At 39.7% G+C, this 19,580-nt stretch overlaps 4 protein-coding genes across 12 annotated transcripts in view; 2 read left to right on the plus strand and 2 right to left on the minus strand.

Moving 5' to 3' along the window:
* The window catches only part of sh3glb2a (SH3-domain GRB2-like endophilin B2a), a 26,383-nt gene extending 20,676 nt beyond the window's left edge, over positions 1–5,707 (minus strand). Inside the window, exons 1-3 of one of the 4 annotated variants that reach the window (XM_030418191.1) lie at positions 5,365–5,707; positions 4,656–4,797; positions 2,379–2,390 (exon numbers count right to left, since the gene is read on the minus strand). In XM_030418191.1, coding sequence (XP_030274051.1) covers positions 2,379–2,390; positions 4,656–4,797; positions 5,365–5,427 — 217 coding nt within the window. In that variant the 5' untranslated portion in view covers positions 5,428–5,707. The remainder of the gene's footprint in view (positions 1–2,378; positions 2,391–4,655; positions 4,798–5,364) is intronic. The other 3 variants (XM_030418192.1, XM_030418193.1, XM_030418194.1) reach the window with 3 other exon arrangements.
* On the plus strand, positions 4,880–14,385 carry dph7 (diphthamide biosynthesis 7). 4 transcript variants are annotated; one of them, XM_030418187.1, is made up of 11 exons: positions 4,880–4,990; positions 6,031–6,232; positions 6,561–6,733; positions 8,286–8,419; positions 8,499–8,586; positions 10,554–10,648; positions 10,739–10,896; positions 12,020–12,092; positions 12,181–12,246; positions 12,421–12,593; positions 13,478–14,385. In XM_030418187.1, the coding sequence occupies exons 3-11, from the start codon at positions 6,602–6,604 to the stop codon at positions 13,885–13,887; spliced, it is 1,329 nt and encodes a 442-aa protein (XP_030274047.1). In that variant the 5' UTR covers positions 4,880–4,990; positions 6,031–6,232; positions 6,561–6,601; the 3' UTR covers positions 13,888–14,385. The 4 variants fall into 4 exon arrangements, with proteins under 4 accessions (XP_030274047.1, XP_030274050.1, XP_030274048.1 ...); XM_030418190.1 differs by having other exon boundaries at positions 10,742–10,896; XM_030418188.1 differs by having other exon boundaries at positions 4,950–4,990; positions 6,130–6,232.
* Positions 14,386–15,438: 1,053 nt separating this feature from the next.
* On the minus strand, positions 15,439–16,717 carry mrpl41 (mitochondrial ribosomal protein L41). Its single transcript, XM_030418195.1, has 2 exons — positions 16,562–16,717; positions 15,439–16,078 (listed from the first exon to the last, which is right to left on the minus strand). The coding sequence occupies exon 2, from the start codon at positions 16,040–16,042 to the stop codon at positions 15,635–15,637; it is 408 nt and encodes a 135-aa protein (XP_030274055.1). The 5' UTR covers positions 16,043–16,078; positions 16,562–16,717; the 3' UTR covers positions 15,439–15,634.
* A 248-nt stretch (positions 16,718–16,965) lies between these two features.
* Positions 16,966–19,580, plus strand: part of pnpla7b (patatin-like phospholipase domain containing 7b) — a 29,248-nt gene continuing 26,633 nt past the window's right edge. Inside the window, exons 1-3 of one of the 3 annotated variants that reach the window (XM_030418184.1) lie at positions 16,966–17,084; positions 18,011–18,054; positions 18,377–18,451. In XM_030418184.1, coding sequence (XP_030274044.1) covers positions 18,013–18,054; positions 18,377–18,451 — 117 coding nt within the window. In that variant the 5' untranslated portion in view covers positions 16,966–17,084; positions 18,011–18,012. Of the gene's footprint in view, positions 17,085–17,164; positions 17,262–17,334; positions 17,891–18,010; positions 18,055–18,376; positions 18,452–19,580 lie in introns of those variants that run through there. The other 2 variants (XM_030418186.1, XM_030418185.1) reach the window with 2 other exon arrangements.

The following is a 19,580-nucleotide window of genomic DNA, read 5'->3' on the forward strand; positions in this document are numbered from 1 at the left end:
CGTTTAAGTCATGTGACCATGAGGTTGTCTGTTTATAGCCCAACATTAGCTTTTTACTGCCCAAGATTTAATTTACACTTTGAAAATCATAAAAGTGGTGTTCATCTGTGAAGATTATTTTGATGAACAAAAGTATCATAAACTTCTGTTTGTCACAGAGATTATTTTTTTGGCAATATTCCAAAATCCAATTCCCAAATCCCACAGGCTTTTGTTGAGGGAAGCTAACTTAATAATAATAATAATAATAATACATTTTATTTGATGGCACCTTTCAAGGCACCCAAGGTCACCTTACATAGAATAAAAGCATAAAATAACATGAAATAAACTGCTGCTTGTCAGCGTGGTCACAAGGAGCATCTCACTCACAATTTAAATAATCATAATGATTGCTTCACAATGAAAATTAACATGTGCAGCTCACATGGACAATGTGGACTGAGAGTAAGTCAATGAACGCAATTTGGCTTCTTATTATCAGCTCCATTCATCAGCATTACGTTGCCTGATATAGATACATATCCGATAATATAAATTTCACAATATGGGGCTGACAAATGATCAGTCCAATACATATAGTGCATCCCTACAACAACAATAAACAGCAGACGCTGTGAGCTCAAAAATGTTATAGAGGGGAATCAAAACCTCTGATACAAAGACAAAATTCATTGAATTAAGTTTTCATGGACAACGTAAATTTTTGGGGGGACCCCAGACTTTTGATCCGTAGTGTATTTCTGAGTTTGTCTGATTACCTAATTTACATTGTAGATAATATAAATTTAGAGTTTAAATTTATATTACAAAACTACAGACCATAGTGCACCCTTAAACAACTGTAATTTTAAACAGGTCCAATTTTATGTTAAATTCTAGTATGACCCAATGCCTCACTGCTTAACAGGTTTAATGTCAAATACAAAATGTTTGTGGGTGCACACATCATGTTTGACGCTACGTGTATAAACAGCAGACTCCAATGTCCAATGCAGAACTGAATGGACTAGTCTCACCTTTAAGTAGGTCGTAAGTCTCAGTTAGTTTCTAAACAAATGTCATAACCATGGCATTACTGTGGTGTCAGGATTTAAAGACAAGTTCACCAAATTCTGTCCGTTATGTAGGATAAAGGAATATCCTGGAAGATTTGTGTCCACAGTTTTACAAAGATATAAACACTATGTCGTAAACATTTTTTCCACAAGTACTTTATGCAGCATATGACTAGAAGCCAGGAGGTTTAGGGGTCATGGTCTTCATGTTGTACATAATATATCTCTTTCTATTTCATTTCACTCTCTTGTTTCTGAGCATTGCTTCTATGATTTTCAAGTCTTAACTCTATAGTTACATACTGATACAAGGGTCAAGACATGCTTTGGCCAAACTGTTACAGGAAGGAAATTCACTGAGAATTAACATGACGGCAATAAATCATTCAGTGTAGCTGGCTGTCAAGTCGCATTGTACTTGCAGAAAAAGTCACACATTAAAACAGAAATCTACAGCCTGCCCACAACAGTTAATTACAATCCACACAGTCCACATACACAGACATCACTTCACACTATCACTGATGGCTACACATAGCAGGAGTAATGATGATAACAGTCCAACTTGTCAGAGATGATGTGATGGAAATAAGAAGGGTGAACTGTGTAAATGGTAAAAATGTGGGGAACCTGTAAAATCCTGTCAAAAATGTATAATAATAATAATAATATAAACACATGTATACATACACACACACACACACACACTGGTATGCATATATGTGTGTGTTTATGTATATATATGTATTCATTATCATTACTAAACATTTTTGACAGGATACACACACATATACATGTATATGCATACTAAATTATTTTAATTATTGTATAATTTGTTGAGAACAAAATGATGTCACAACAGTCAATGGAAACCAAATCAGTGACCCACTGAGGGCTGTATTCAAAAATCACATTTCAGATTTTTTTGTATGATTTTGAATCAAGCTCTTAGTGGGTTGTTACGTCATTTTGTTCCCACAAATGATATAATGTACATCAGCAAAGATTTTCAACTTGAATAATTCATTGTGTCTGATGTGTGATTAGAGTGTTCCCTTAATTTATACAAGCATGTACGCGCACAGACACAGACGCACGCACGCACACACACACACACACACACACACACACACACACACACACACACACACACACACGTCTGAGTCTCTGAGCAAAAACAAATTGTCAGTACCAAAGAGTCATGTGTTGATGTTGTCCTGTTAATCTTCCAACTACTACAACTACTTCTCTGTACTGATAATTCAAAGGCATGAAAGTTGTCCAAAGCAGGGCACTACAACAGACAGGCAGAATACTCACCAGTGTGATCAACTGTAGCATGGAGAATCAAAAAGTCACAAGTTAGAGCTCCCTATTCCTCAGTATGTCATTCCATTAACACTGTGGACCTACAAGTAATGCTAATAAGCTGGATTATTTCTTTCTAAACATTGGATCTCTTGAATTAAATTATCATTGCTTTTATGCCTACTTTGATGCACAGTGTTTTATAACTGTGCTGACTGACAACTGGTATGTGTTTATGCAAGTAGTAGTGCCTGACTGAGGGCCTATTCAGAAAATAATTTAATTATTTCTTCTATGTAATTTTTAATGTGAAGCATTTAGTGCCAGTAATTTGTTGTAAACACTTTGAGCTGCAGGTCTTGTATAAAAGGTGATACACAAATATATGGATCGCTTTTATCATGTTTTCATCTGTCTGTTGTTAGTTGGTTGGTTTCTCAGCAGGATTATACAAAAACTACAGAACAGATTTCCTGGAGAGAGAATGGGTCTCTGCACAGAATAGACCCCATTACATTTGTGAGGTACATTTTTCAACATCTTTTTAATTTCTCAGGGAATAAAACATGGATCTTGATGAAAAAACCCCAGCCGTACTTGGGTTGCTCGAATCTATTAGTCAGTACAATTTGATGCAGATCCTAGCAAAAATCTGGATCTAGCTTATTTATATATGTTTTCATTGAGGGTCGTATTTTTTCAGCTTCATATAGTAACAACTAGGGTTAGAAACCTGCAACTAGCACCAATTTGCAGCTGGGATCATGGGAATTTAGAGAGAAAGCAATGATTTCAACTTGTCTTTTATACTTTCAGATGTATATCCATATATTTATATAGTTTTGTTCATATCCAGATCTTTGGGGAGAGTAAACTAAATGCTCTAGTTGAGCGAATCTTAAGCGAAAGTCTTCAGTTTTATACTAAATGAGATCTTCTTGAATCATGGATAAGCAGGTACGGGTGGTTTCAAATATTGAATTATACAGGGCTTTGGAGTTTGATATTGGATTGGGCCTGATTGAATTAAAGTCGACATTCGGGCCACAGCAGAAATATGCTCTCCACTAACGTTCCATTCTAATTGTTTGTTTGTTTGTTTTACTGTTATCATTATTATAATTAAATGTGCAATGTAGAAGTAATACTAGGCCTGCACTACATAAACTGCCAACCAAAGCAACAAGAAAAAATGTTTTCAAATTCAGATAAAACTCTTTTCATTTCTTGAACAGACTCATGGAAAGAAACTGGAATTTCTACATGCATGTGGCCACGGCTGAACTTTGACACAAAAATAAAGGCGGGTGTAATGAATTGCATATTTCAACATTGTAGAATTTCCTAGAAATAATGAAACAAACTGAAACTACTGGCGACCTAAACATCAAAAATCAATCCCAACATGGTATAGTGTAAATACACACAATACATTCAGAAGTAAAACAGTAGGGCAGGGCACACAGGCCTTATAATGATATTACAAGATCTTTAGGCCGGAAATCTCCTCAAAAGCACTTCATACATGCTATGACTGGCAAACAAAATCAAATGACGCATTATTTTTGTCAAATGCCTCAATATTAATATTTTGACAATATTGTAGGGTTGACCAATAGCACTTACTCATTGGTAGATAATCATCTACAATGTGATGTAAATTAGTAAGTTGATAAAGATACATATTAGAACAAGTAGAACAGTCTGGTTAGCCTGTAAGTTATTGCAACCTGTAAAAACACTTATGTCATATGAGCATAAGATTATATCCAAAGATAATATATAGTCTCATGTCACAATAGTATTACACTGATATATCACCCAGCCTTACAATACTGCAAACATCATTTCTAGTAAATGGATTAAAACATGCAATGGTGTGGTCCTTTCATTATTATATGTTTTGGCTTAAGAATTGAAGACAATTGTTCCTCTACTATTGCTACTTTTGTATTTACTAATTGTTTGACTGAATTAATTACACTGAAATTTATTCAGGTGTTGAAATTACATGAATAGCTACAACAAAAACAAGGTGTGACGTAGTAACTGTCTTTAAGTTCTACAGCCTATGATTATGGTTTGTTTTTTTTAATCAGTGGGTCATGTCTAGCTTTACTTTGTTATTGTTCATTATTCATAAAATACATTAGTTTAATTGTGTTATGCATTAGTGTAATGAATGCATATCCTTAAAGACAATCAGTTCTGTTGTGCTAGAAGAGAGACTGTACTCTCGGATTCTCTTTCACCACCGTTGATTATGGGATTGCTAAATTGATGTCATACTTGGGTTGGGCTGCAGCAGGATCTCAGTCTGTCTGTATATTTTCTCAGTCCAGTTTTTGGTGCAGTCTGCACGGCTCATCAGGTTCTCAAAGTGAGCGTCCAACTCAGTCTTCTCCGCCTGCCCCAACTTCTCCTCTGTAAACTGAGACACAGCACACAAACACACGGGTCAGCTCCTGACAGCAGCTGTCTGAGCTCTCATTCATTTGGAGGAAAAGCTGGGGAATCGACGTGACGTCATGACGTCATGAAGGGTTCGGTTCATGACCTGCTCTTGCTTGACTGTGGTTTTCGTCCTCCTCCTGACACCCTCACACTTGTCCAAATGACTAAAAGTAACGTTACATTCCTCTATTATAATTTGCAAGCCTCTTTGAACGATTCCATGATTCATTTTCACTAGTAAATGCTTCGCTAGCTCTCGCTTACGAACACTACCAACTAACAACACTGCTAATGTCATTTGGACAACGCTGTTTATTTATGATGTAGGTGTAGGCCTAACCTGTAACCATGTTGTAGCTCAATAATAAATATATGTATCTGCTTTACTATCGTGTAACGTTACGTTTGCTCAACAATGCAATACACTGCGAAGTCAGAGACTGTACCGTAATGTACGTCTGTAACGTTAGTCACAGCTGGCTGTCAAAATGAAAGGAAGCATCAGTCGCATCACAGTACTTTAGAGGAACACTGAATAAGTTACCTGGACAGCTCGCGTGAAAAACAGTCCAGCACCGGAGGCTAATTTCTTCACGTTGAAATCCATTGTATTTCTATCTGCTAGCTTGTGATGTTACACTCGAAGAAGACTACTCGAGTCGACACCAGCGGCTGGATAGGATGGCACGAGCCAACAATCACGTGACCACCATGAACGCGGCTTCGTTACGTCAAACATGTATCAATCTGCCAAAATAATAATTAAAATCAACCGCTCACATTAATAGAGTTTTGTTTTGTTGAATAACAACATGTAAAGGATGACTGCGTTAAGGATTTGGCAATTGCTCCATTGAGGTCTTGCAGTGGATTTTTCCATAAATGCATATAAAGCAAAGGTCGGCCAGCAGATGACGCCATTTTCATCTTATAGAGAATGCGTAAACACATAGGCGTTGTGACTCGCTGTGACAACGTACCGGAAGCCAGTGTTATTATAAACATACTCATTTCACGTTACTAGTCATAGGTCAATGCGTGTATCCCTTTAAATTTACACTGCGTTAATCAAAATGGTGACGTAACAAATTGTGATGCAAAATTCATGTTGTTTTTGAACTTAGTGTATATCAGGAAGTATTTTTGTTAGATCCAAGATGAGTTCTGATATCTTTAACCAGAATAAGGGCTTTTTCTGTCTCTGTTACAGAACAAAATCAGTGAGAATAAGAGTCAGCATCCATATTTACACGGTCAATAAGAGCCCGTCACAGCTGGTGATTTGACTGGGGTTTTCACTACCTTCCAGCCCCCTGCAACTTTGTGATGCTTTGCAGTGGTTCCTGAATGCATCCTTACGCCAAGCGCTGACGTAACGACGCATACGTCGTTGAGTCTAGGCAGGCTCACATGTGAGTTTTGTTGATAATTGTTTTTTCCGTGGATATTCAGTATAACACAAACGCTGAATTGAATTTAGACATTTTATTTACTCGTGGAATGTCTTGTTCTATGTCTGAAGTGTCTCATTGTTAACAGCTTGCGCTGCGTTAGTCGGAAGTGAGTTAATTATAGCTTGTTAGCTAACTAATGTTATCAAACAGATTATGTTGTTAGCTTAGATAGCCTCATGAAAGTTAGCTAGATAGTAACAATCTAAAGGGCTAACGTACTAACGCTGCTCTACATAAATATCTATGTTTTATTTTGTTTTTAACGGGATATCATTTTGTTTTGTAGCTTTTGCATCGGCACAGAAACGTTATGCAGAGCAGGCGGTCATGGCTTGGAAGTCGAGGACCCGCAATCTACAGGTGTTTGACACGGAGCTGAGCGCTGACACGGTGGAGTGGTGTCCTGTTCCTTCGAGCAGTGACATCTTGGCCTGCGGGACGTATCAGCTACAGAAAGGGGTGAGATTACATACGAAACGTCCCAAATGTCCCTATAATTCCCATAACCTGTTGTATGAGCTGAACTTTCCACTAATTGACCCTCTGAACTGTTTTAATCTGAGTTTTTTTGAGAAATGTGAATGTTTGCTGAATCCTGTCTTTAAACTTTGTATGACAAAGTCCCTCATCAAACCCTTTTGCAGGCGTACCTGTCTTATTAACACATTGCATTCACAGCTCAGTTCCCTTTATTCTGTTTTGGATGAGACAACTAAGGAAGACAACTTCTCTTGAGGACTCAAGGTTCATTGTGTGTGAATTGGTTTGTCTACATGTTATTGTCAGTATGTTAGATGCAATATACATTGCATCTAACATACATATAATGTAAGTTAAAGCACAATATGAACAAACATAATTGAGACACACACTTCCACCTCATAGTCATTGTTTGATTTCAGTTCAAATGTGCTGAGGTACAGAGTCAGCACACTTCCAAGTAGTTGTGGACGGCACCTAAGGTGATCCATTAGGTAAACTTGAAATTCAATTTAATGTTAATTAAGGGTTTGGTTATGTGATTTCTTTTTCAGTCGGGATGCTTTCTGTTGCTCCTCTTGCAAAGTTGACCAGAGTAGTCTTCTGTAGGAAGTAGAGCCTTTTTCAAGCTTTTTTTAAGCAGGATGTTGATGTGTGATGACCAAAATAGATCCCAGTAATGGTAATTCTAAGGAACCTATAAATGTTCCAATCTGCAAAATTGTGGATTTCCTCCTGATATGAACTCTCATCGTTCTTTGTAACCAGTAGAGTACTCTTGATGTCTGGGAGTGCAGTCATGGATGTAGAGTGTGAAGAGGAGGGGGCTGAGCATAGAACCCTTGGGGGCTCCAGTTTTGGGCACTGACATAGAGGAAGTGTGACTGCCAATTCAGACTATCTTGGGCCTGCTTGTGAGAAACTCCAATATCTAGTTACAGAGTGTTATTCAGTTTTCCAGGTGTGTGAAGACTGAGTGGGGATCAGTGAATCAGGTATTCTCTGTGGATCGGTTGGTTCTGAAAGCATACTGGTGAGGGTCCAGGCTGGCAGGGATGTTGTCTCTGATGTGCTGGAGAGCCAGTTCCTCGAAGCAGTTCATCAGGATGGGGATGAGAGCTGCAGGATGGTAGTCTTTAAGACTAAACACATCAGACTTTTGAGGTAGCAGGTACACTTAACCAATTTCCCCCCCCCGGGGATTAATAAAGTATAAAGTAAGTAAGTAAGGTACCGGAACAAAGATGACTGTCTTGGTGAAGGAAGCACCTGCATTTGTTGCCTGTTTCAACTGGCGGTCCGCTTCAGTCAGTCCAAACCCTATCCTTCCTTTCTGAAGTTTATGACTTAATCTCTGTTGTAGGCAAAGTCAGTTTCAGTAGAAGGCGGTATAGAGGCAAAAAAAAAATAGAGAAACACCTTTGAACAATAAATGGATAATAAAATAATTGAATGCAGCTGTAGCGGGTACATGTTTGGGCTGGTGCCTGACTATTGACTGATGCATGTCGCTTTCACATTCTTCCCATAGGCAGGAGAGGAGGATGCCACTCCAAGCAGGACGGGTCGTTTGTACCTGTTTGAATTTCAACGAGACACACCAATGAGCCCTCCTCTCACTGAGCTGCAGCGCATGGACACAGCAGCCATTTTAGATTTGAAATGGTAAGAAATTAGTTCTGGCTAATGTAATATCGATGTCCCTGTGTTCTTCCTTCTTGTTGATTTATTTGTATGTTCTCAGGTGCCATGTGCAGCTGTCAGGAAAGGCAGTGCTGGGAATGGCAGCTGCCAGCGGAGAGCTGCAGCTGTACATACTGTCAGACAGTCAGGTGAGAAATGAAGCATCAGAAGAATCACAGCCAGAAACAGCTTTGTTTTCCTTTTTTTAGCCTTTTAGCTGTGCTTCATTTTAGGTTTTTGACATGACACATGATTGCTGAATATGTTCAAGCCTCTGAGATCAAAACTGATATTTTGTCTGAAAGCAGCCGTTTCCTTGTGAGTCAAGAACATCATCCAACCAAACTCAGCAGATCCAAGTCTGTCAGTTCACACCTGGCATTAACATATGTCTCAAGTGACCACGTATGATCCACTCTCACTTCTCCACATTATATGGAAATAAACATTTATGTCACTGGGGCAAATGGACATAATGTTTATACAAGAAGATAGCAAGAACCTTATATATAACGTTTGCTTGATTTACAAAAAGGCCCAAATAATTAAGAATTTGTCAAAGATCACATTTCGTAAAGTTTACAAATGTTGTGATTTTCAGGGAGTAGAATAGGCTACTTCTGTGTTGCTTGTGAAAGTTACTGGGCACTGTGTTTGTAAAATTTGACAGGTTTACCATCAAGGAAATGTTGTCTAAATGACATAAATGTAGTATCAGTGGTGGAAACAGTTGCTAAATGTTACAACTCTTTAGACACAGAAGCAGACAGACTGGTACAGCGATGCTGCAACTGAACAAACTGACACTTTCTGATACTAAATGTATTACATTCAATGCTGAATTTAAAAATGGGCATCAATGATTTAAATTTTGCCATAGCTGTTTCACAGGGAAGGAGCCCGGGGATATTGCAGTCACAAGTTCAACTGGTTGGATCAGTTCAGACCAACTCAGTTCACAAACACCTGCTGCTAACATTGGCAGGTGAAGAGAGCCCAAACATGTAATTTACAATACAGTCAACCACATGGAGACCAGTCAGTGTTTAATCCAGTCTTCCTGTTGTTGTGACTTCCTCTTGTCTTTCTGAGGACGTCAGTTGAATAGGCAGTCCATCAGCGTGGCCCAGGACACACTACCAAAAGAATGTGGTCATATGTGGCCCCGACCACCCCTCAAATGTGGTCTGAGTGATTGGATCTCAAACATGTCGTCACTGAGTCTTGGGGGTGTTCACACATGTGCGTAGAGCAGCCCACATTGGATTGGATGACTCAGGGCAGATGATCATACCAGGACTCAGCTTTGTTGCTGAGCAAATTATGCTTACTAGATACAACATAAGAGTTTAGACACCAAATAGCACTGGAATTTAAAGGTGTTTATAATCTTTGCCTATTTTTCAAGTTACTCAAGCATGTTGAAATGCCACTGTGTATGAAATTTGCAATATAAAAAAACCTGCCTTTGGTAAAACGATTAAAAAAAGGCGTTTCACCATGTTTGCATTTGTGGTTAGGTAATGAAGGTTTTGGTTTTTTTTTAAACTGATTTAAATCAGAGTTTTCTCTATCAGACTGTTTGTCACTCTCAGATGCTGTCTAATTTATAAAAAAACTCACAGTGGTGGAAAAAAACAGAAGCACCTTACAACAGACATACAACTTAATTGAAGACATACTATGTATAAGGTGTTGCAAAAATTCCATCACAGTATTTTATATTATTTTGTTTGTACTACATTGTACTAGACTTGATTGTGCTATTAAAGATTGAGGAGTTTGTTTTGAATGGACAGATGCCTAATAACAAACTGCTGTCCAATAAAACGCTTGACATCATCCACAACATCTACTCTACTCTACTTGCACAGTTATTGTACTTAAACATTGTTTGACCACACATAGCCCCTTCAGTCTGTTTGGAACAGGAAATGTGTGAAAGCTCAAGTGTACCATTTTTTTGTCCAGTAAGCCACAGAAATGCTAAATGGCTGCTTAGTTCACTGCTAATGTAAAATGAAATGCAGCGCAGGTGTGTTTATTCTACTATATCGTTCCGTTTGTATATCAGATGATGTGGTAGTCTGCACTCATGAATGTGTGTATCCAGTAGGAAGCCAGCCGCAGTCTCCAGACCCTGAGCAGTTTGGAGCTGGGAACAGAGCGTCTGGCTCTCTCATTAGATTGGTCCACTGGAAGAATGGACAGGTAACTTACTTGACATGGTGCAGCTGTAAAAAGTAAATGTCAGAGCTTTCACACCAAACACTGTCAAATGTCTCCTGTTTGTATGTGCAGCAGCGATGTGCGGGTGGTGTGCAGTGACTCTGCAGGCTGCATCAGTGTGCTCTCCTTGGCTGAAGGTGCGCTGACATCTCTGTCACAATGGAAGGCCCATGACTTTGAGGCCTGGATCTCAGCTTTTTCCTACTGGGACACACAGCTGGTTTATTCTGGTAACACTCCTCTAAATTTGTAGTTAATGAACAGTGGTGAAATCTTTCTTTACTTTTCTTAACTTTATACAACACAGTATGCAACTCAAGCATGACATATACTACAGTTTCCAGGCTGTTACCTACATTCAGGACTTCTAATACCAACTTACAAGACTTTGCTTAAACACACAGCAAGCCACAGGTCAAAGCAGTGGTTGTGTGGTCACAGGACAGCATAGAGACAGTAGTCCCATTCACACTGCTGTTTGGATGTGGGGATCCTGCACCAATTCTCCGCCTGAAAGCATGTTTCACTTGCACTGATCAGAGCATTTTCCATAGCACTAATATAGATGAGGCGGCTGAGTCAGTAACCAGTTACATCTTTTCTGTGTGGATAATGCCGGGACTGAAAAAGGACATTGTTGTGTATCAGAACAACAAACCACACATAACATTTACTATTAAAAGGAACTATTAACTTCTCCCATGATTGCAACACTGTGATAGAGACCATCTCATATGACTTTGGCACTAGGCCTATTGTGGATCCTCACAAGGTCCTGTCACTCTTCCAGACCAAAAGCACTTAAAGTCCACAGGCCCAGATGGCATTTATGCATTCCTGCTTAGGGCTCACAGAGGAACTGACCCTAGCATGATGCCCCATCTTCTGTCCAAAATCCTATGGAAAAAACTGTGTCAAATTGTGCATCTGAAAACGAAAATTATAGACTTATAGCGCCAACGTTAGTTGTGATGAAATGCTTGGAAAAACATCTGGTTTCCTTACTTAAAGCTGAAATGAAGCGAGCGTTTTCTTCACCTGGTTTTAAAGACTGCATTACAGTAAAGTGATGACCTTTCCTGAACTTACCAGACTATCATTATATTCACATTTCTGATGTTTCATACATAAAAAATTCATTGTGTTAAAATGACTTACTTTTGAGGAGATATTGAGAAATGTCAAGATGGATATTGTGTAATGTGATATAGCGAACAATATAGGTCCAGTACTGCAGTATATTTGCATTGCAATACTGGACCTGTACTGTTTGATTACATCTGTATGAGTATATATGCATCTCCACTACTAATACATTTTCCCATTCTATGTGCTTGTGTTACTCCTCAATAGGTGGTGATGATTGCAAACTTAAAGGCTGGGATCTCAGGGTTGGTCCCTCCTGCCCCACTTTCATCAGCAAACGGTTTGTACTGACTTTATGTCATTAGCACTCATTTTGACTTTCTGTTTTGGCTCAATACATTGACAATATTTGGCCTGTTCTCTTGAAGGCACTCAATGGGTGTGTGCAGCATCCACAGCAACCCACATCAGGAACACATCCTGGCTACAGGCAGGTAAATATCCCAACGAACCCTGTAACATAACTTGGTTTTGTGCGAGAATCACCTTTTGTATGGTTGGGACGACTGTTTACGAGCACTGCTTTCTTGTTTTTTGCCTTCTTGTACAAAACGTTCAGCCGACTCACTCTTCAGTCATGTGATTGCAAGTCTTGCTTCTTTCTGCAGCTATGATGAGCAGGTTTTGCTGTGGGATTCCCGGAATATGAGGCAGCCTCTCAGTGAAAGTCCCATGGGTGGTGGAGTGTGGAGGTTGAAGTGGCATCCTACCCATCAACACCTGCTGCTGGCAGCCTGCATGCACAATGACTTCCATATCCTTAACTGCCAGCCGGCACTTGGTAAGTGTGAGTTACAGATGGATATGGAAGTATCATTCAGTGGTGCTGAATGATCATAGAAATGGTAAATGAATACTTAAAAGTGACAGGAAGAGGGGGGAGGCAGGTTACCGGGGGATTGTGTCCTGACATTTTACAGATGATTTGGTTTGTGTGTATATATCTGCGTGTTTACATATACAGTATCTCACAAAAGTACAGCACATCCTCAGTGTGACAAGTTTAACTCACTGCAATGTATGGTCAAGTCCATCACTCTATATTTTTCTAAATATGTAAAATCAATGAACAAGTCTTATTCAAATGCTACCAAAATTGACTCAGACATTCTTTGGATACCAGACATCACATGTTTCAAATGAATGTTCAGATATAATGAGTCTGCAATGGATGAATTAGTATGCACACTTTGTATTTTGCCAAATGTTTGATCAGTCCTTGCCAGAGCATTTACCAATACACCAGATACCATGATTTGTGATTTTGTGGCCACTGTTGTAAGAGTTTTAAGTTTAAACAAACAAAAAGGACAAAATAACCGTTTTGCTCATGTCATTATCTCAAGTTGTAGGAAGGTGTGAGTGGTGCCATCAGTAAGTCGTCCCCTGCTGACAATGTGAAAATTCATACATATGCATGAAGTTTGTCTTTAAGGGCTTGTCATTTAAAAAGAATCAAGCATTGCCATTTGCAGCAATATCATTATTATTATTATTATTATTATTATTATTACATTTTAATAACAATTTGCAATTCAAACTGGGAACATAGCTGTTGACGCTCGGTGTCTCAGAGGACAGTTCAGAAGAGTGCAGTTTGTTTCTGCCATGGAAGTTATTGATGAGTTTTTCTGAAAATAAGGTTGTTTTTTTCTAATTGTCCAGATGGAAGTGGAGGGGCATGTCCTGTTGTAGCCTCCTATATCCTCCACAACTCCCTGGCCTACGGAGCAGACTGGTCCCGGCTGTCCCTGGAGGAATCTGTTCCCTGCTCCCCCCCTGCTGTGGAACCGAAGGAAAGCCTCACAGAGAGCGGAGGACACTTGAGGATTCAGTATGAATCTCCCACTGCCAGCTTTGACACTTCCCTGGAAGATGATGCAGGACGATACATCCCAGAGGGCATTACAACGCCATCCTCCACCCCCAGTGCAGGCCCTGCCCACATTTCTAATGAGGATACCCCTTCATTGTCTAGTCTGCTGGCCAGCTGCTCATTCTATGACCACACGCTCCATGTGTGGCGCTGGGACTGGGCTCCAGATGAGGCTCAACAGGAACTGGGGCAACTTTGACCAGAATTGAGCATTGGCTGCATTGACACTTGATAGAAATATCTTCTATCAAATTATAACCTGTACTGAAGTAAAGCAGAGTGTATGATATACTGTTATTCTATTCACTGTCTTCACTTTTAAGTCCCCACACTTTAAAAAAGTTATCACAGAATATGCAACAAGGAAAACACTATTTTCATAACAGATTTTTATAATCATGTATTTAAATTGTGGATGGTCCTTAAACAATATACAGTACAAAGATCTATCCAACCATTCACCCACATACTTTTTAAATGTGTTTTGTGATGGTGGGTAGGAAAATTGTTCTGACGGGCACCCATTTTGACTCATGATATACTGTAAGTACCTATGCACTATGTGTGATAATATCTGGTGAAATTAATTGATCCTCAATGGGAAATTATCCTTATTTGCACCAAGTGTTGATGACATTTTGGCAGGGTTGATGCTTAATAACGTGACTGGTGTTAAGGCTTCTCTAGATAAACTCTGTTTCGCATTTGTAAAACGTGTCAGTTAGATTCCACGCGGTTGGGATCTTTGTGCAAATATCCACCTAGTCTATTGACAGAAACCGTGTTTAGCTGAACACAGCTGATCAATCGGGGCAGGAGGTCAGACTCAGGAACACCATAGAGAATCTGATCAGTCCTCAAAATAAAAACACCCTGTGCAGACTCCCACTCAAAAAAACAGACAAGAAATCAATGTATCTATACAACCCATTTACCCATGGTGGAAGCACGGAAAACATTCTGCTTCTAAAAAGCTCCTTGTGGAGTATGAAGCCTTGCTAGCAATACAATTTAAAAAAAAACAACTGATTTTTGGTACCACAGGGAAGTGGACAACATTGAAGACATAATATTTGTATTTATTTTTCAAAAGATAAATATAAGAAGGCCTTGTTGACTGTGTGTTTACAGCATCCAAGTTAATTCTGGAGTAGCTTTGTGGGCACTACAGCAGTACAGCAAGCTGACACAGGCACCTGTCACCTGAAACATGTAGAATGTTCTGGTGTCTTAATACTGCTAATGATGAGTAACTAGACAGGTTAAAAATATATTCAGTATTTATGTTCAACACTTTTGAAAACTCTAAGCCTTGCAAACAAAACCTTTATACACACACACACTCTGTCAGAGCTGTGCTGGGAGGAATCGTGGTATTAGGCTAGACTCTGTCCTGCTCGCCACAAATCTGAGGTGGTGATTTTCACCCTACGATGACTTTGGAAATTTAATCACAGTAGTGTATGAAGATTTGTTATGCTTAGTTCATTCATTTGGCTTCTGGCAAATAAAGTTGCATTGACAAGTAATAGGTTGACTGTGCATATCAATTTACACAACCAGTGAAATTGTCTTTAAAACCGAGGCTGTTGGAGCTAAATGAATTTGGTAGTGAAGACATTTTAAATCCTCTGTATGAGAGAAGGTTAAGAGTAACAGTCAGCTTCAAAAGTCCTCTCAGTGTGTGTTGTAGTTGTATTATTAGCTTCTCAATCTTCAAATGCTCTTTATAGTGATAAACGCAAAATTCTGCAGTGTGGATCATGGCGCCATAAGCTTTATTGTGGCTAGTGATCAAGTTACAAAAGAGTCAAATTTACTTTACTTTGACATGTTATATAGTCTCATCCATGGTGGTTTTCACAACAGTCTGCAGCTGTCTCTTCCTCTAGTTTATCTGCAGGCCGTGTCTTTCTTTCCAAATACATTACATCGAGAATGCGTCTTTAACGCACATAGTTCTTGGGGTACAGCTTGAAGAGCTTTCCGTCCTGCGTGGGTTCAAATCCATATTTCTCCAGCTGGTCTTTGGTGAAAGTGCCTTCTTCAAAGTCTTTCCTGATCTGAGGAGCTACAGCCTCTGCGAACACACTTTGCGCGGTTATCGGAGGCTCCGTTCCTCGAGGGGAGCGATAGGATACATATGGTTTGAGTTTGAATCCCTCCAAGTCAGGCACCACGAACTGAGGAATCATGGCCCGTATGGACAGAAACTTTCTGCTGGAGATCTTGAGTCCGGTGGGCCGTGCGCCCCTGCCTTTGTTGTGAGTTCTTGATCCACGCTTGCTGGTGAACTCGGACATTCTGTCCGCTCCTCGTACCAGACCCCTCATCAACGTGGACAACACACCCATGGTGCCACAGCGTTTTCTCCTTCCAGCGCAGAAAACCTGAGGAGAATAAGCGACACTTAACACACTGTAGTGACTGACAGACAGCCCCGGATGTTGCCACCAACGATTGAGCTGTCGAACTGCTGCGACAGACTGATGTTTATCCTTGTAGATACGAGTGAATGCAGTTTGACAATCATCAAGAAAGTTCAACGAAGCGATCAGCATGTTAATAAATCCCCGTGTTCCTCTGACGCATTATCATTACTGTTGTTTTACCGCTTCCTAACTGGATGAAGGGTGTTCGGCTGAGTTACAATCGCACTGTACCGAATGAAGTGGGATTGTTTAAGGCAATGAAAGCCCCTATTTGTGATGCTGCTTTACACAAGTGGTCCTCAGCTAACGAGCTAACGAAGCTACTGAGCCGCGGCAAAGCCTGCTGGCAAGATAATATTGATTTACAATTAAACAGTAAATATCATTAAAATCATTTTAAGTTGTCCAGAAGGTAATAAAACGTTGCAAAAGTCGACTCACCTTGAGCACACTGTTGGCCGATGAAAGCGACGTGCCTGACTTTCCAATGAAATCTTCAGTGATTGGTCGAAAGGCAACAGCATCAACCAATGAAAATCCGAGATACTGGTACTAGGCTTGCGGTGCGCTGAGTAAAACAAAGTTACCTAGAATACAGACATCATAAACTTCAAAATAAATGCTCAGAGGGCACATTACGATATGCAATGCATACGTGTGTATACGCTCTATTTTATTGTTCAGCTGAACTATGCATATACCTGTGTTAGTAAAAAGTAAAATCTAGCTATTGAACTGCGCCCTACATTCTCTTTTAATGCGGTCTGTTCCTGCGTCACATCCGGCTCTTTGCACAGGTTCGTTGATGTTGGTTTTATTTTGAAATCAATAACAGGACGCTTAGCTCGTTTTCACTGAACAGGCTGCACACTGTTGTGAGAGACGTGTAACAAGCTCTTCACGAATCTCCTGACTCCTCAAGTGAACGTGGAAATTTGTTTTTTGGCCGGTCCAGTGAAAAAGGGTCAGCTGAAAGTCTGTTTGTGTGTGTGTGTGTGTGTGTGTGTGTGTGTGTGTGTGTGTGTGTGTGTGTGTGTGTGAGAGAGAGAGAGACTCTGTCAGTACACACTGGCTCGTTCAGTGTTTCGCTTGTCCTGTTGTGTAGCGGACCGCTGCCACAGAAGCGGAGTGCACGGACACCGTGAGAGAAGCTTAAAACAAAGTTCAAGTTAATTTTATGAGTTAATGTTGATATTAAGTTGTGCCACTCCGCGCTGTATTTGTAGAGTCAACGTTAGATGAATATTAACCCATAGAAGTCTAACTGTTTCCCCCCATCGACACTGTAACCACATCTGTTGTCGCTAAACTTTTCTGTGCTCTAACGTTACACTCAGACAAAAATAAGATGGGACGTAGCAAGAAGCACAAGCGTAACCCACATAACACCAATACGATACCAATATGTATGAACTTTGACGCTAACGCTCTCAGGCTAGGTCAATATGGGAAGTGAGAGAAGTGACCCTTATAAGTGTATGCCAGACAAACCGAATAACCCAGGTTCCCCTCTTTCTTTCCCTGGGACGAGCTCTGTGGCGAGCCTGCAGGTCGTGACCGTGTGTCGGTGGTGCTGGGGAAGTGTCTGGTTACAAGCAGCTTGTGACCATTTTTTTTCTTCAGGCGAGTCGGTGATCTTGGACCCAGATATCTAAAACCTTTTGCTTTGTGACTCTGCGTCAGTCAGCTGGTATGGGTGGAGTTGGGTACGGTCAATGATTGCAGTCCCGGCCTATTAATATACGACCACTGAAGCTTCAACAAAACACAGTATGGTGTCAGCAAGATGTCACTTACATATAGGCCTACCCCATGAAATACTGTCAGTGTTTGCCTTTCTACTCTTTATAGTTTAAATTATTTAATTTTACTCAAATCTTTTTTTAACAGGCATGGAAGACAATGATGAAGAGGAGAGCTGCAGTATATACCCGGTATGTTGTTTCTTACACTACACTTCGTTATCTTAAATGAGTCTCCATGTATTTGTCTGTTACCGAGGCATTTAGGGACACTGTTATAATGATCCAACAGTTTCATAACTCAGATGTAAAAACTCAAAAGGATTAATAACATTAATGTTTATGATCACAGTTGCTGGGTTCAAACAAATGGATGGTGGTTACACTGTTCTTAACTTCAACTGAACACTGCTGTCCCAGTCCTTGTTCTGCTGTGATTGCTCTTCCCCTCCTCAGCACAGCCTGTCCAGTGGACTTCATCCCTTCAGTAATGTTTCCTTGCTTGATGTTTCAGAGCCTGGTTCCACTCGGCAGTGAGATCAAGGCTAGGATGCAGCAGTTTGTGGAGGAAAGGACGGAGGCAAACATGGTAACGTCAGCAGCCAATTTTTGACTTTAATGGTTTGATTTAGGGTTTCACACTTTATATTGGGTCAATAAGTGATAGGCTATATATCGATATCTGTGAATACAAAGCCAATAAATAGAGCCGAGAGTACAAAGCCAAATCGCTTTCATCCACTTAAAGTGAAATTCTGGTAGTTTTAAATCTGAGCCCCTATATTTATATGTTTTGTTGTGTAAATGATTCATACCTACCAAAACTTTTGGAATCAATCCTGCAGATCACCTCAGCTGTGACACAACTATTTTTTGGGGCAACCCAACCCCCAAAAAGTGCTCTTTGTTTTAGGCACTGACAGACTGAGATTTTCATTGAAAATGTTAATTTGTTTTTTTGTTTTTTTGTTTTTTTGTTTTGGTTTTGGTTTTGATTGTTTTTTACAACATTACAGAAACTATTCCCAATGGAGACAGACAGACTGCCAAATCTGGTGTGTTGAGTTGTTACACTTGTCGCCTCATCTAGATTGTCAAAATCAGATAATTATTCAGTATGAGACTGGTGACAAAAAAGATCTTATTATTTAGCAAAAAGGTCTCAGTAGGAAATTTTTCTCTAATGATGTCAGACACTTTGAACAACCTCAGCCTGTCAGTGGCTAAAATCAGCATTTTTTCACGGTCATAACTAACGGTAGGAGTTGCCCCACAGGATAACTTTGCAGCTGCATCGCAGTTGACAGCTGAGATAATCTACTGGATTAATTCCAAAACTTTTGGCAAGTATGAATCATTTACACATCAAAACATATAAATATAGGTTTATTTCTTTATTGATTTATATTATTGGCGATAACGTTTACATAACAAAGCAGTTAAGACAGAACAAATGCAAACACAAACAACAGAAAACAAAATCAAACAAAAAACACTTAACAATAATGAGGAAGTCAAAATGGTCAATAATGGTCAGAAAATACAGACAGTAACAAACAGTCAAACATAATGTGGCTGCTCAGTGTCCAGAGGGAGTGATCGTAGTCTAGGGTGAGATGGGGAGAAAAGAGGGGGGGAAAAACATATACACAAATATTTATAGACACTACCAGTCAAACGTTTGGACACACCTTCTCATTCATGGTTTTTCTTTATAT

This window comes from Sparus aurata, chromosome 5 (genome assembly GCF_900880675.1).
Source record: "Sparus aurata chromosome 5, fSpaAur1.1, whole genome shotgun sequence".
In the NCBI taxonomy this organism is placed as follows: domain Eukaryota; kingdom Metazoa; phylum Chordata; class Actinopteri; order Spariformes; family Sparidae; genus Sparus; species Sparus aurata.

Bases quoted from the DNA above. Each gene is read 5' to 3' on its own strand.
- dph7 (XM_030418187.1), top strand. From the start codon at position 6,602: ATGGCTTGGAAGTCGAGGACCCGCAATCTACAGGTGTTTGACACGGAG. The intron at 6,734-8,285 runs GTGAGATTACAT...TTCTTCCCATAG, and splicing joins CGTATCAGCTACAGAAAGGG to GCAGGAGAGGAGGATGCCAC. The intron at 8,420-8,498 runs GTAAGAAATTAG...GTATGTTCTCAG, and splicing joins GCCATTTTAGATTTGAAATG to GTGCCATGTGCAGCTGTCAG.
- mrpl41 (XM_030418195.1), bottom strand. From the start codon at position 16,042: ATGGGTGTGTTGTCCACGTTGATGAGGGGTCTGGTACGAGGAGCGGAC.